Source organism: Camelina sativa, chromosome 3 (genome assembly GCF_030686135.1).
Source record: "Camelina sativa cultivar CO46 ecotype springtype chromosome 3, ASM3068613v1".
Taxonomy (NCBI): Eukaryota; Viridiplantae; Streptophyta; class Magnoliopsida; order Brassicales; family Brassicaceae; genus Camelina; species Camelina sativa.
In genome coordinates this window covers 8688104-8703651 of record NC_141882.1, presented here as the reverse complement: position 1 = coordinate 8703651, position 15548 = coordinate 8688104, and the positions used below count along the sequence as shown (strand labels likewise).

At 33.4% G+C, this 15548-nt stretch overlaps 2 protein-coding genes across 7 annotated transcripts; both read left to right on the top strand.

The window, feature by feature from the left end:
* The first annotated feature begins 464 nt into the window (after positions 1-464).
* LOC104776249 (nuclear speckle RNA-binding protein B) lies at positions 465-5054 on the top strand. 5 transcript variants are annotated; one of them, XM_087508731.1, is made up of 6 exons: positions 465-1178; positions 3479-3621; positions 3717-3993; positions 4097-4158; positions 4254-4335; positions 4551-5054. In XM_087508731.1, the coding sequence occupies exons 1-6, from the start codon at positions 569-571 to the stop codon at positions 4649-4651; spliced, it is 1275 nt and encodes a 424-aa protein (XP_087364857.1). In that variant the 5' UTR covers positions 465-568; the 3' UTR covers positions 4652-5054. The 5 variants fall into 5 exon arrangements, 3 of the variants coding, with proteins under 3 accessions (XP_087364857.1, XP_010498582.1, XP_010498581.1); XR_015595399.1 differs by lacking the exon at positions 465-1178 and adding an exon at positions 2943-3195 and having other exon boundaries at positions 3717-3932; positions 4097-4164; XR_015595400.1 differs by lacking the exon at positions 465-1178 and adding an exon at positions 2943-3195 and having other exon boundaries at positions 3717-3932; positions 4551-4608.
* A 2337-nt stretch (positions 5055-7391) lies between these two features.
* LOC104776248 (uncharacterized) lies at positions 7392-14325 on the top strand. 2 transcript variants are annotated; one of them, XM_087508730.1, is made up of 3 exons: positions 7392-7470; positions 12965-13910; positions 14026-14325. In XM_087508730.1, the coding sequence occupies exon 2, from the start codon at positions 13024-13026 to the stop codon at positions 13894-13896; it is 873 nt and encodes a 290-aa protein (XP_087364856.1). In that variant the 5' UTR covers positions 7392-7470; positions 12965-13023; the 3' UTR covers positions 13897-13910; positions 14026-14325. The 2 variants fall into 2 exon arrangements, with proteins under 2 accessions (XP_087364856.1, XP_010498579.2); XM_010500277.3 differs by lacking the exon at positions 7392-7470 and having other exon boundaries at positions 12548-13910.
* Positions 14326-15548: the final 1223 nt, after the last annotated feature.

Below are 15548 nucleotides of genomic sequence, written 5' to 3'. Positions count from 1 at the left end.
ATAAGTTGTGATCCAATTTTATTATAAAGTAACTTCTTCTAATTATGTTGTTTTTAAAAGAGTTAATTCATCTCTAAACTTTTGTATAGTACAACAATGTAAGCATGCACCACCTATATATATCTATCTATATCAATTTAATTAACCAAAAATGTGAATAATTTGAGGTAACAATAATAAAATATTTGAAGTTGGAAGTCGTAGTTAAAAAGTAAGTCTTTGCTAACGACTGGAAAACTTTTGATCTTGGGTAAACCAAACCAAATCTTGGTAAGAAACAAGTATACTAGAAGAAACATTAGATTAAAAAATCATTACTAAACAATCAAGTAGCCAAATTTTACCACTTTTTTTTAAGTAGGTTTACTCTGCTTTCTTCATTTGACTTTTCTCTCTCCTTCTTTTTGATACATACACAAATCATATATATACAAACACTCATGTACCCACCCTTTTCCCCTAATCATCACATAATCATTGTTCTTCTCTAGAATTATCATCACATTCACATACACTCACACATCTATCTCTCTCTTTTATAAAATATTCATCTTATAAAGTGGATTCCATGGATAATAGATCGCCAAGATCAAGAGGAATCTTGGGTCCGAGACCAGCACCACTGAAGGTCCGTGGAGATTCGCACAAGATCATCAAGAAGCCACCATTGGCGCCGCAACAGCCGCCACCGCAACCACCACAAATCCATCAGCAAGAACAACGGCAAACGCGGCCGCCAGGTGGTCCAGTGATCATATACACTGTATCTCCCAAGATTATCCATACACACCCTAATAACTTCATGACATTGGTTCAACGTCTCACAGGCAAAACCTCTAGCTCCACAACATCATCATCTTCCTCTTCTACATCCATCTCAGCACCAAACGACACGTCAGCATCATTTGATGCATCCCATGGTTTGATATCTCCGGCGGCTCGGTTCGCTTCTACGGAAAGAGCTAATACCTCGAACGAACTAGGGAAATTTGTAGGAGGCGTAGGGACTATGGATCAATATTATAATCATCTTCATCATAATCTTCAACAACAACATCAACATCATCCGATCGAACGGCCAAGTTTTCACCATGCTGGTATTTTATCACCTGGACCCACGTCTCTGCCGTTGATATCACCAGACTTCTTTTCTACGGTTGGACCTACCGACCCTCAAGGTTATTCGTCTTTCTTCAACGACTTTAATTCTATCATTCAGAGTAGTCCATCGAGGATACAGTCTCCTTCTTCGATGGACGTTTTCAACAATTTTTTTGATTCTTGATTGAGTTATTATATCAAGTTGAACTAGTATACGAGTCTTATAGGGGAAAAGAAAGATAATGTTTTACGATTTTATATCATTTTTTAGAGACATTCCAATGGAATGAGAGGGTTTCTTCTACTTGTTGCATTAGTGATGATGACGTCATTTTTAATATCAATTTGGCAATTTGATGATATGTGTATTCGTCTTTGGTGGGCGTCCCAGATATATTAAAACTCTATCTTTAATGACTCCTTGTCCCAGATATAACTGCTATATATATGTGCTCATCGACTAACCCAATTGGAGGGCTTTAAATTAATTTACTGTTTGTGTATAATCTTCTGACTCTTGGGTTTGTAGGTAAATTGGTTTTCGTTAGTGCTAGTATAATATTCTTCAATAATATTATGCGTGTTGTTTTGAAGTCCAAATATAGATCGATTTATATCATTCAGTGGGCTAAAGTGAAAGAACTTTTCACATGTGTAATTGACTTTTACCGCCTAAAAAAAAAGAAACAATTTATAAGAGAAAAAATGAAGAGCTTGAGGACAAAACAGTGACGGTGAAAAATAGCGAGAGGGTAAATTAAGAATTTTATACTACTTAAAAGGTTTTACACGAAAACTCAATATGAAATTTACTATCAAGGCCAATAACATTGCAAGAGGGGCAACTTCTGTGTTTTTATCCTTGATGAGCTTTAAAAACAAGCAAACGATGCAAAGTTATTTTGAGTATCAAACCAACTGAGGAGTGAGGATACGGGTTGCCCCTCTTATAAATAGCCGATAATATGAGTAAGTCCGATATATTTTTGGATCAAAATAATGCGAAGGTACAAGCAGAGAGGTACGCGTACTTTGATATGGTTCTCAATCATGCATACGATAAGAAATTTTCGCAATTCTTGATCCAAAAGTATATTGGATTGAATCTTATTATCAACTATACTTGTGGAGAACGACTGACCTGACTCTCTCTTTTTATAGAAGAAACCAAGAAAACCCTAGATAGATTAAGGAAATCGTGTCCCTTAATTAGGAATTAGGATCACTTACCAAATCCCACTAAATATTCGACTAATAAATCTTTTACAAAAATAAAATATCTCTCATTCCAAATTCTCATCACTTTCCATGATCCTGATGAGCCATAAAACTAACACAAAAGTCGGAGAGTTATTTTTTTTCAAGAAGATACACACATTGAATGTTCTTAGAATATTTTTGGTATAATAGTCTAAACTTCGTGTTATAAGGTTGATTAGTAATTTCATTCATATTCAGAAATCGGAAGAAAACGAAGATAGTTGTCAAGTTTGATAGGATTGATCTTGTTGATTCAACATTTTGGATCAATGTTGCATTGAAGAGAGTTGGGTTTGAATGGGGTATAAACTTGAAGAAACTGTGACAAAAAAAAAAAAAAAAAAAAAAAAAAGAGAGACAAAGACATGTTTGTGTTCAGGTCCAGCTCAGTAACAATTTATGAATTTTGATAAGAATGAGCCAATGGATCAATTAGTTTACAGGCCCGTTAAATTGGCGCGAGAAGATAGATCGGGTTTTATTAAAAACGGGTCGGGGGATCATTAACTTCTGCTTCTTCGAAAGCGAAAAAAAACCAGAAAAAAAAATTCGAAACTGAAATTGAAATTGAGAAAATCCCGATCTGTAGAAGAAGGAAGCAAGAAGCTGAGGAGAGTTTTGATCGATTCAGACCTAGTATACTGCAATCCAAAGCCCTAATTTTTGAAATCAGGGATTCCCTTAATTTGTAGTCTTGTGAGATTTCTCGATTTGTTTTGTTTCCGTCGCCGTCAATGGCAGATGGGTACTGGAACCAGCAGCAGAGACAGTACCAGCCTCCAACGTCTTCGACCCATCACGGTGGTCTTCCGAAACGTCACCGTTCTGACTTCGGTAAGCTAAAATCCAGTCTGTGATTTTACATTTTTATGATTTGGATTCGTATCCCTTTAAGGTTCTTCGTGTTAGTGGGCATTGTTGTGCTGATACTCATGTAGAACATTGAACACATTTTTCACCTGAATATTGCCTCTTTGCCTTTTGACTTCAAAATCTATTCTTGTTTTACTAAAAAAGGTTGAGTTGTATGTATCTTGTGTACTCTTTGTTTCTGTTTATAGGTTAATCATATGTTTGGAAGTTTGAGTTTGAATTTGTCTTGTTATTCTCCTTGTAGAAGGTCCACCACCGTCTGTGATGCCTTCAGGCCATGATAGGCACAGCTATATGTCACGGGATGAGGAGGATCGAGGTATCCCTCATTCTTTGAATGATACTAGAACGATTGGATCAGCTTATGACCGGTACCTGCAGAGTATGGTACAATCCTTCATTCACTTATTTTAATGTCTTGGCTCTTTTTGGTTTTTGTTTTCATTCTTCTGTGAACTGAAACCTTTTCCCTTGTTTTGTAGCAAACGCCTTCTGTTCCATCTGAGGAAGCTGATCCATTTAATGGTGTTGTTGGCATGGGAAGACCAGGGGGTAACAATATGATGCCTGGTCCAACCATGGGTGGGCGTGGTGGGCTTTTGCCTCCAGATTCTAGGCCAAATGGTCGGGATATGAGTCATGGTCAGCCGGATTCAGTTGGTAGGCCGAGCCGCAAACTGCAGTCTCTACCTCATGATGTATCCAACACTCTATATGTTGAAGGACTTCCTTCTAATTGCTCAAGAAGAGAAGTGTCCCGTATCCTATCTAATGACTCATTACAGAAGTTCTTAAATGCCAATATTTATGCCTTTACTTAAAAGAATGCTTGAGCTGTTCACTGTCCTTAACTGAAGTCTAGATATATTTCGGCCTTTCGTGGGATATAGAGAAGTGAGACTTGTGACTAAGGATTCAAAACATGTAAGAGTAAGTTCATTGGTTTCAACTTGAAGCATCATTGAAACAGTTGGTCCCAAAATTTCATTAATATTGACTTTTTAAGGAGTTTTATGCAGAGGAATGGAGATCCTATTGTTCTTTGTTTTGTTGATTTTGAAAGCCCTGCATGTGCAGCAACTGCACTTAGCGCCTTGCAAGGTAACTGTGATGCTCTCTACTTAGGGGACTGCGAATAATTGGTCCAACACATATTGTGTTTGTTTTGCATTGGTTTCTGGATAAGTGGATATTACTATCTTCATCTTAGTTATAAACACTATGCAAGAATTTATAGTGCATCAAAGTTTGATGTTGTCCTGATGCAAGACAACACCCGTCCTCCGGTTTAACTGATTTAGCTATATGTTTGACAGACTATCGAATGGATGAAGACGAACCTGATTCCAAGATTTTGCGGCTACAATTTTCCAGAAACCCAGGTCCAAGACCAGGACAACGTGGAGGAAGGAGGTGATTAGTAAGTGACATTTGAGGTACATTGACCAAATGGTAACTTATTGTTTCGCGCTTTCATCGTCCCTCCTGCAAATAGATTATTGTCTCACTCGAAACAATAGAGATGTATGGAGAGACACAAGAGTCTAGCAGATGAGGTGATTAGAACCTCAAGTCCTCTTTTTTTTTTTTTTTTCTTTCATCTCCTGGATAGATTTAGTGCATGATCTTATCAATGCCCATCTATCAAAGCCTGTTTATTTATTACAGTCATTTCCTTTGTATGTGGGAATTATACGGATTAGGATTTCGATAGTGTTTACTCAAAGATTATTAGTTGTATTTGTTCATTACTTCCATAACAATATTGTGATAGAATCTCATATTACTCTTCTTTTTTTAACTACCATGATTCTCAGTGATTTGTTTTTTGTCTTTATGTTATATGTGTGTTAATAATACTTACTAGTTCTTACATAGCTTTCGATTTGGATTGTTTGTTTAACGCCTATATATTGTCTAGACCGCTAAACCGTTAGGCTACTTAGATTACTTAGACGTTTATTCAAACAGTGAATATTTCATTTCCAATCAAATTCATCGTCTAAAATATAGTCGCTAGAGTGGGGATTTGCCTATATGTGTACTCGTTAGAAATTATAAAGAAAAAGTTACTATCTTCTAGAGCTTTTAGTTGCTTTAAAATTAGTTTCCTCGTAATAGAATATATAATATTTCATAAAGTTACAACTTTATATCTAGGATGTTAAAGGTTATACTAGTACTTAATCAACTAGCAAATCAGTTAAGAAATTTTTATGAAAAAAAGGCAAGAGATCAGTGACACTACAATTTATTTGGTTGACCAAACTAGTAAAAGACAGAGATGGGATCGGCCATGGATAGAGAAAGGTGGGTATATTCGATATTCAAAGAGAGCAGATGCTTTTTTCGCGTCCGGCTTCAGATTTTTTTTAGCTTTTCTGTTCATGTTAAATCAAGAAACTTCATGATTCTGTCCACGTTTAATAAGTTAGCAAATGTACATATCAATCTTTTCATCTTTTGTTTTATACATCTTTTACCAAGCACCTAGACTGCGACTTTTGAGACAAGATTTGAATTCGTAATAAACTGATCACATTGCACATGTCTTTGTAGTATTATTGGTATTGGGTAAAGCCGTAAAGCCTTTTTTAACAAAAGGAAAAAAAGTAAATAAGGTAAAGCTGACAAAGTACGTCCTCTATAGTCTATAATGTCAAAAAAACAGAGAGTACGTCCTCTTTACATTATTCAGACAAAACGTGCTAATTGTAATTATGTTTAAAATATATATAGAACACTATAATACGTTACTCATATCATGAAAATTTGTATATATATCTATAAGAAATGAGAAATCAATTTTTGGCACAAGTGGAAATAACATACAAGAGAGTTAGGATGAAAAGTAGATGATAAGAATAGTTAACGGTGAACATGAGAAGTAGTAACCTGTTGCCCCTATATCAATTAAATGTTTCTTATGAATTGCTGAACGTACTCGATAAGACACGTATACATATTACATATATACTGCAAAAATCTGAAAAGAAATAAACAAATACTGTGAATTAAAAATAAAATAATACATTGGTATATTGTCCCTAGCAAGGTATAATTTTTTTGAGCCACACTGGTTTGGAAATGTCTCTTAATTAATTGAGAGGTGGCTTTACATAATTGGGGTATTATGCTAATAATTGAGAAGTGGCTTTGCATATATAGTTTGTAGTTTAAATCTAATGTAATGGTTTTTTTCTTAACAATGTACATTACTTTTAGTCACTGGTTTGGAACAATATGCTAAATTATTGAGAGGTGGCTTTAAATAATTGATTCTCTACCATGATAATAATTTAGTGATTAGATTTAAAATATTCTTGGCTCAAACAGAGACTAATGTCAGGAGACTAATCGGATTATCAATAATGATTTAGGAAAAAGTGACAAGTTGTTAAACAAAAGCTAGATTAGTACATAAATGAATGAGAACATGGATCAAGTGGATCTAAAAGTCTCTGTTCTACATAACCTAATCAAAACATTACTATATTAATTCAAGTATGGTTAGATATAAATCAATTACAGATTATAGTCTTACACTGGAAAACACCCTCTTAACTACCTTCTTCACTGTGTTTGTGTGGGCATGCTTGTATTTTTAGAACTCTCCTGGAAACAATGACATATTCGTTTGTCATATTGTGATATTTTTTTATTTTCTAAATATAGTGATGAGTAGCTAGTTTATCAATTACCATTACGAATTAGTTTGTTATAGTTAAAGGAATGGTCAATTTACACAGAGCATAAAATTATGAAACAATTAACAAAAAAAAACAGGATTAGAGAGAATCAAATCATGACGCTAGGGAAGCGATCATCTTGTGAAAAAACATTGACCTGAGTTTTGAATTACATAAGTTATTTGTTATACATTTTTTTTGGTCATTCTGATATACAGATTGTACGAGTCGAGAGTATTGCATAATTTGAATAAATAACGCATGTATGTACGTGTTACTATAATTTACTGCTATTGATATTTCTTTATTATACACAACGATCGACGAAACAATTTTTTACCCCAGCATTTTATGGTGTATGACGGACCACCTTCCCCTGTCAGGTTCACAGTTCATACTGTATCGGACCTGACTAGTGACTACTTTACTAGCAAAAGACAAATCTAGATGAAGTTTAAAAAGTAAATGTTTGTTATACTTCGTTGTCTCTTTCCTATTAGTAAAAATTGTATTTATTGATATATCAGTACCGTGAACAAAACTTGTGGTCAAATGATGATAATCGTGGATGCTAGATCTCCTACTGTAAATTATTGAAAAGTAGAAGATGATGCCACCACGTGGGTTTGGAGATGGGGAAGCATGTTCGTTATTGTTGATGCGAAAGATTTCTCATATGTTGTTAAGGTTTAGTGCACATATTAATATAACGACCAAGATGGAATAAAGTGTTACTGTTCTTTTACCCCCCAAAAAAAAATTGTTACTGATGTCACCATTTTTTGTATATTTATTTTAGTTTCCATTTCTAAAAGAGGAAAAATAACTTCTTTTGTCGACAAAGATAAAAAATAATAATAATTAATTGAACATTTGTAACACAATTGTTTCATATCTTCTTTTGTTTTCATTAATAACGTTTTTTTTTCTTTTGTTTCTTTTGTTAAAAGACTCGCAATTAATAACATATTTTCTCGTAATATGCTTGATCATTTCTTTTAATGAAACACACTTAAAATTTGAAATTTCGTATAAGAGATATTTGAATTGAAGATAATCTATATATGTCCTCGTAATAGTAGAAGTGTTATTTTTTTTTTTTGGGTCAAAGGTAGAAGAGTTCAAAACATAAATTGAAGTTGTGTGTCGGTAGAATATTTCGAAGATATTTTCTACTTCTACTAAAAAGTAAAAACTAATATTTACCATTGACTTTTCGAAGTGTCAATATGACACTATGTTATATTACCTCCGTGAAACAAGAAAGTGGAGCTAATTATTTAAAAATAGAGAAACCAATTTATATCATTTTGTATTCTGATGTCCAAGTATGTATATGTTTCCTAATTGAATCATTACCAAAGAAAATTAAACTGGAAAATACGTACTATATCAGCCAAGCCTGGTCACATAAACCTATCAGATTAACAAGCTTCTTGTTACGCTTTCATAAGGAAGGACTAAATATTATTCCAAATGTAAATTAAAAAAAAAACAGTTTGTTTTAAAGTAATTCTCCATGGTAAATGTAATGAATAACTACCCAAATAAAGATGAATAATTTAATATAGAATCAATCTTACTGTGAGATAGTTTTTCCGTTTTTCGGTATAAAATCTAACCTTTTTTTTTTTTTTTTTTTTTTTGTGCAACTCGGTAGAAAATCTAACTAATATATCAAAATTCTTTTAAACAGTCCAATACTATATACTACGTATGTTAATAGAGAGGGATATAAATTGTTTTTTTTTTTTTTTTTTTTTTTTTTTTTTTAAATTTAGCAAGATCATGAATCCGTCGTCTCATTTTTGTTTCACTCATATAAATATTTGTCAACAAAATTAGGAGGAGATTAGACGTTTTGCATGGGATTTGGCTTATAAGTCATGCATCATCAATGTATTAGAAAAAGCAAAGTACGACTATTTCTGAAAACGATAAAAAAGAGTTGCGAACTAATTTAGTTACCTTGTTGTGTAGTACTTGTGTTCCGTCATATTAGTCTAAACGTGTATTAATCTTTAGTTGATATTTATTTTATCAGGATCATATTATATATATCTTCGATAACTAAAGATCACCAACCGCTAATCTCAGATCTAGCTAGGATACTAGATTAGTGTTTTTTCTGTTTCTGTTCCAACAAGTTTGGTAGTCTCAACTATGCATTTTTAGGTCTCACAGGGGAAGTTCGAATCTAAAAGACTCTTGCTAACGTATGATAGATACGTCCGTAGTTTAAACACTTTCAGTTTCTCTTTTTTTTTTGGGGGAAAAAACCAGTTTCTGTTAAACAAAAATATCTGCTCTATTTATTTATGTTCTTACAAATCAAATAAGCCTCAGATTTTCTTTTTTCAAACTTTTATAGGCCGCAATTGTTTATTCTTCTCTTAGTAATATATACTAATATTATATAATTTTTCTTTGTTAAAGGGTCTTCTTTCCCTAAATTATATATTCGTAGCAAAAATCTTAACTTGAATTATGTTAATTAAATTTACAAGAGTTAGGTTTTTACTAATTATAATCCTTGTGAAATTTACAGCCGAAGTTTTACCAATCATCATATTCGAAAAATTGTAAAACCTTGTGAAATTTACAGTCGAACTAAGTTAACTAATCGTCTATGTTAGATTGTACTGTAGTACGTATTTGAAAAGACATGTTGATCATAGACTGCATATTGGGACACATTCGGCGACCCGAGAAAACTGTGTCTTACGACAAATTACGATTATGTACGTGTTTCCAAGAAATGGTCACAAAATATTTTTATTATAGATTAGGTTAAACAAATTATCGACGTGTAGTCTTTCTTTTTCAATTCATCTGAAAATGATGAGGGATTTTTTAAAAATTATTTTCGTAAATATATATTAGCAAACTTACGCATAGCTGGTAGCTTAGACCATCGTTACTGAGAGATGCTCTCTCAAATACTCTTATTAAAATATAATAAAAAAAAGAGAAAGAGAAAAAAGAAGGGAAACATTTCTTCTCACAGTCACTTCAGAAACAATTTTCAGACTAAACAAGACATGTGTCATTTTTTCAGTAAAACATAAATTAATAAATAATAATAATTTGTTAAAAATTTGTTTTTTTGTTTTTTGAGAAACGTTCAGCCCTTACTGGAGTAATGATCCTCTTAGGGGTCGCATATGTTTAGAAATTCATATCGAGCAAGGAGGCCATGTTGCTTATTACTCATGAGTCATGAATCTATCATGCAATCACAGTATCGCATATTTCTTATATACAAGTTTTTTTTTGTCGTCAATCGAGTCTATTAGATTGAAAATATCAATGATTTGTTTTGTTCCGATCCCAAACAAATGTATGGTAAGTCAGTGATGATTTCAAGTATCAACTTATCATACCATGTACAAAATTATTAACCACAAAAGTAATATATGAAAGTTTTAGATCTCGAAAATTAATTGAGAATTTGACTCACATTAATATATATTCTGCTCAAAAGGTTATATTTCGTGTGTTAAGAAATAATACTCATGCTGGGAATGGGATAACATTATCTTAGTTAAAGATTTTAACTTGTCAAAATAATTATATAGCAGAAGAAAATTCGAATTTGTCAAAAAAAAAAAAAAAAACTCCAAGAAAAGGAAAACGAAAATTCGAATTTCCCTAGGAAGCACCTATAATCTATAACACGTACACATATTACTAATTGATTTAAAGTAATAAGCGCATAAAAATCTATCTATTCAGTATAGCCAAATTGGCTAAGGCATTGTGTGTAACAATATTATTTACTTCAAAGCTATCATCTTTAATTTCGAGGGTGATCAGATATAAGCTATGTTTTACCAAAGGAATCTAAAGATATGTAATTATGTAAATATTATCAACAAAGGTAAACTAACTAGTGTCGTGTTACGATATTACAAATGACCAAGCAGTATATGACGGTGAATATTCTTGCAATTTCTTGACGTCTCAACAAGAAAGTCAGCTTTCAAGAATATGTAAAAAAATAATGCGAAGTTGTTAATTTGTCCTAATCCAGCTGGTTAACTTATCCATTTCGATGAAAATAAATAAACTTTAATCGTCTAAACTGTACCTTTTGACTCTTGACCAAGCTTCTTTTATTGATTTATATTTGTTTATTTTGATAGAAGATGAACATTTTTATCATCCTCATATCCAATCAGAAAAGACCGGTCGTGATAATTAAGTCTTCTACCATGCTAATTTTTCTCTCTTGCATAAAATTGACAGTACTATATAATTAAGAAATACTTAGAGAGGACAAGAAACGTGTTATAAAGTTAAACAATGAATAAATGTGAGGCCAAAAACTCCAAATCGAAAATGGAAGAATCACTCTCACGGTGGCAGTGTCACCGTCAGGAAGCGATATATTCTGGTGTATGATGGACCACCTTCCCTCTTATGTTCCTTCGACATTTCACACTCGGCCGCCTTGAGTCAACGCGTTCATATGCTTGTTTTATACCTCCCTACAAAAAATACCTTGTTTATTATGTATTGATTAGAAAAATAAAACTGACGTATATACATATATTTATAGTCTTTTGTTCAACAAGAAATATATAAGCGACTATAACAAAATGATAAAATTTTCTTTCCAAAAAAGTTATTTAAATGCGAGCTTTGGATGAACATGTTACTTAATTGGGGGGGGGGGGGGGGGGGGGGGGTTGTTATAGGTTCATTATTACTCCAATATAGGTCCACTAAATGAAAAGAAGTATTATCCGGAACTGATTGTTATAGGTAAAAAAATTAAGTTTGCTGTATACCGTGTACGATTGTAAATTTGCTGTATCAAAAATATACATCCAATATAAACTGATTTGTAGGCTTGGCCAAATATACATGCACTGACTGTAATACTGTTGGGATACCACATTTTGATTAAAGATGAATATCTACACTGGATTGATAAGTTTTATATTGGCAATTGGATTCCTTACATTTTGTAATCAAAGTGTAACTAGAACAGATGTGTAAGCATCTTTGACCAGTAAGAATTAGGTGAGATTGAAAATAAGTTGTTTAGCTATATCTTTAGCTGTTTCTGATTATTGGTCTATATATGCATTTCTTTATCTATGAAAATAGATGTGGCTACTCTATTGCCGAAAATCACTTATGCATTATTTAGGCAGATCATACTCAAACTCGGGTGTAAACAAAATTGGGGAAAAGAGAACTTGAACATATTAAAATCAACTTCGATTGGGTACGTACTCAAAATGAATCTTGAAAAGGCTTTAATCTAAAGCATTAAGTACAAATTTATTCGTTTCACATTATTCATACGGACCTGCGTATGAAGCCAAAAAGAAGAAATCAGAGGAAAAAGGCTAGGATGCATGTACTTTTAACAAGAAAATAAAAAAGATGCATGTAGATTATGTAGTAATCAAACAAGAAATAAGTTAAAGCGAAAGAGAATGACTCTTTGGTAAGTAAAAACACAGGTTTGGACCATTTTATGACATTAGTTTCGCTGGTTTTAGCTCGACGTACAAATGATGCATCGAATATCCAAAAACCTCTTATATACAAACACATAATACGGGTTTTGTAGAATTCGATTTCTTTACACTTTTAATAAACAGAAAAGTAAAGTATATTTCATGTGTGGCTAGAGTAGAAAGGGTTCTCTCATGTTTTCCCTTTTAACTTATTAATTTTCTTGCTTTTGTGACATAGTATTAGTATTGTTCTCAAAGTGATGTTTTGCCCCAGAAACGGTATATAGTAAAAATCAAGATTTCAGTAAAGAAACGTTTAGATCTAAGTGTTATACTAATAAGAAAGTCACGAGATTCGATACGTTGTTCGAACATGTCAATCATCGACGGCTGACGAAAAAATATTAATAATGTTTTTAGTCGGAGAGACCAACAAACACCACTTCTTTCTATATTTAATATTCAATATGTTTGGTGTACATAATTGATTGTACTTTTTACATGACGTAATTTTATTGTTTTACAACGAGGGTTTTATGTCGAAGTGAAAAAAGTGAAATTGAAAAGGCTATTTAAAGGGTGTGAAGGGAAGACACTAATTGCACAAACCAAAAACAAAACAACCAATGGGGTCTCCAATGGCCTCTTTAGTGGCAACTTTGCTTGTCTTAACAATCTCTCTCACCTTTGTATCTCAATCAACCGCTAACTATTTCTATTCTTCTCCTCCACCACCGGTTAAACACTACGCTCCTCCGGTTAAGCACTACTCACCTCCTCCGGTTTACCATTCCCCGCCGCCACCCAAGAAGCACTACGTGTACAAGTCTCCTCCTCCTCCGGTTAAGCACTACTCTCCCCCACCGGTTTACCACTCACCGCCACCCCCCAAGAAACATTACGTATACAAGTCTCCTCCTCCTCCTGTTAAGCACTACTCCCCCCCTCCGGTTTACCATTCCCCACCCCCACCTAAAAAGCATTACGTCTACAAATCTCCACCACCACCGGTGAAGCACTACACTCCGCCCCCAGTTTACCATTCACCACCACCACCAAAGAAACACTACGTCTACAAGTCTCCTCCTCCTCCAGTTAAACACTACTCTCCTCCTCCGGTTTACCATTCCCCGCCACCACCAAAGAAACACTACGTTTACAAATCTCCACCACCACCGGTGAAGCACTACTCTCCTCCTCCAGTTTACCATTCCCCGCCCCCACCCAAGAAGCATTACGTTTACAAATCTCCACCGCCACCGGTTAAGCACTACTCTCCTCCCCCGGTTTACCATTCCCCACCACCACCAAAGAAACATTACGCATACAAGTCCCCTCCTCCTCCGGTTAAGCACTACTCCCCCCCTCCAGTGTACCATTCCCCGCCACCACCAAAGAAACACTACGTATACAAGTCCCCTCCTCCTCCGGTTAAGCACTACTCTCCTCCACACCATCCTTACCTCTACAAATCTCCTCCTCCTCCATACCACTATTAGAATTCTCTATCACGGTAAATACTCTCTCAATAGTACATACATCTACACATCTCACTAACTCAACGAATAAGAGCTTATGTTGATGCATGCATGTCACTCATAATATTATATACGTTATATACTTTGCAGGAGAACACGATGTACACAAGAAGAAAAAGACAGACGAAGCCATTACTGGTGCTTGTAATAAGAGAAAGAAAAGATGAAGTATAAGGATCCAAGCAGAGAAAGCTTTCTCATCATTTTCAAAGTATTTTTAGAGTTTTATTGTAATAAATATGGAACATGTGTCTGTTGATCAATCAGTGGTATATGCATGCAATCAGTAGAAACATATATATGTTTGTAAGTTTAATTACGTCTTGTATCTTTCTGATTTTTTTTATGTGCAAGTTTGCTTTGTCCCAATAATAAAATATATTTTCTTAATTAAAAGCAGTTAATATAATAATAAGTCTCGAAATGCCCCATTTCAATATAGAACAAATACATTTTTTTTAGTAACAAAAATCAATTTTATAGTTCTTCCAATTATCATGCATGTACGCATACTTACTAATTATAATTAAGAAATCGGCCACCATATTGTACAAAAACTACTTTAATTTTACTTTCATAAAACAAACATTGTTTCTCTACATATATATATGCTAGAGTATTGAATGTGTATAGACTTTGTTACAAATTTAGTTAGCGTAGTTTGTTACTTTCACCTCGTATTAATTAATACAACATCATCATGTATATTCATTATAAGAAATGGGATCGACGAATAATCAAAATCACACAGTGATTACGATTGCACTAGTCAATCTATGAATCAGTACGATATCTGTTATTTCATCCTGATATATCGCTCCGTTAGTACATACATGTATTGATAATATTGTATAGTCAGATGGTATATATTAATTGCCGTGTATAATTGTATTGGGTTAGATTATGTCATAATAATTCTCAGACAATAAGATGAAAATGGTATAGTCAGAATTATCAGCCAATGAAAAGTAACGGGTCAACAAATAACTCGTCTACGAACTTGAACTGGGACATTTTATCTAACGTTAAGTTGGATAATAAAACTCACCTACTCACGGTCTAATCAAAAAGGTTAAGTTGAATAGTAAAAGATATAGCTATAAAATCAAATCACCTGATCTCAACCAATTAGGCTTTATATATATATATATAAGTCAATATTAGTGCATGGCTATCAAATCAAATCAAAATTTTCCAATTTATTTTTAATCTTTTTGTTCTTTATTGTATATTCTTCGGTTTGTTTCTTTTCAGTTTGTATTATTCTTCTTGGGAACCTTCTGTTAAGCTGCATGCCATAACTTTATATATTCTCTCCACTAGAGTCTCTCGAAAACCCATTTGATAGCCTATTTTTTTGTCACCTTCGTATATTATTATTTTCGCCATTTTCGTAACTCTTTTTCCTTTTGTTAATGTGTCTATCAATATCGTTTCGAGTCTTAAAGTCAATACCAGAACTAATAATAAGCTCGAATAATTTACTTGAAATTTTGATATGTACCATTTTAAAAAGTTTCATTTTAAGCTTTGCAGGTTGGTAACCTTGTTCCAAAAGTGTAAAATATGTACTACTAGAAAGTAGTTCACGCGATGCGTGGTTTATGTATGCA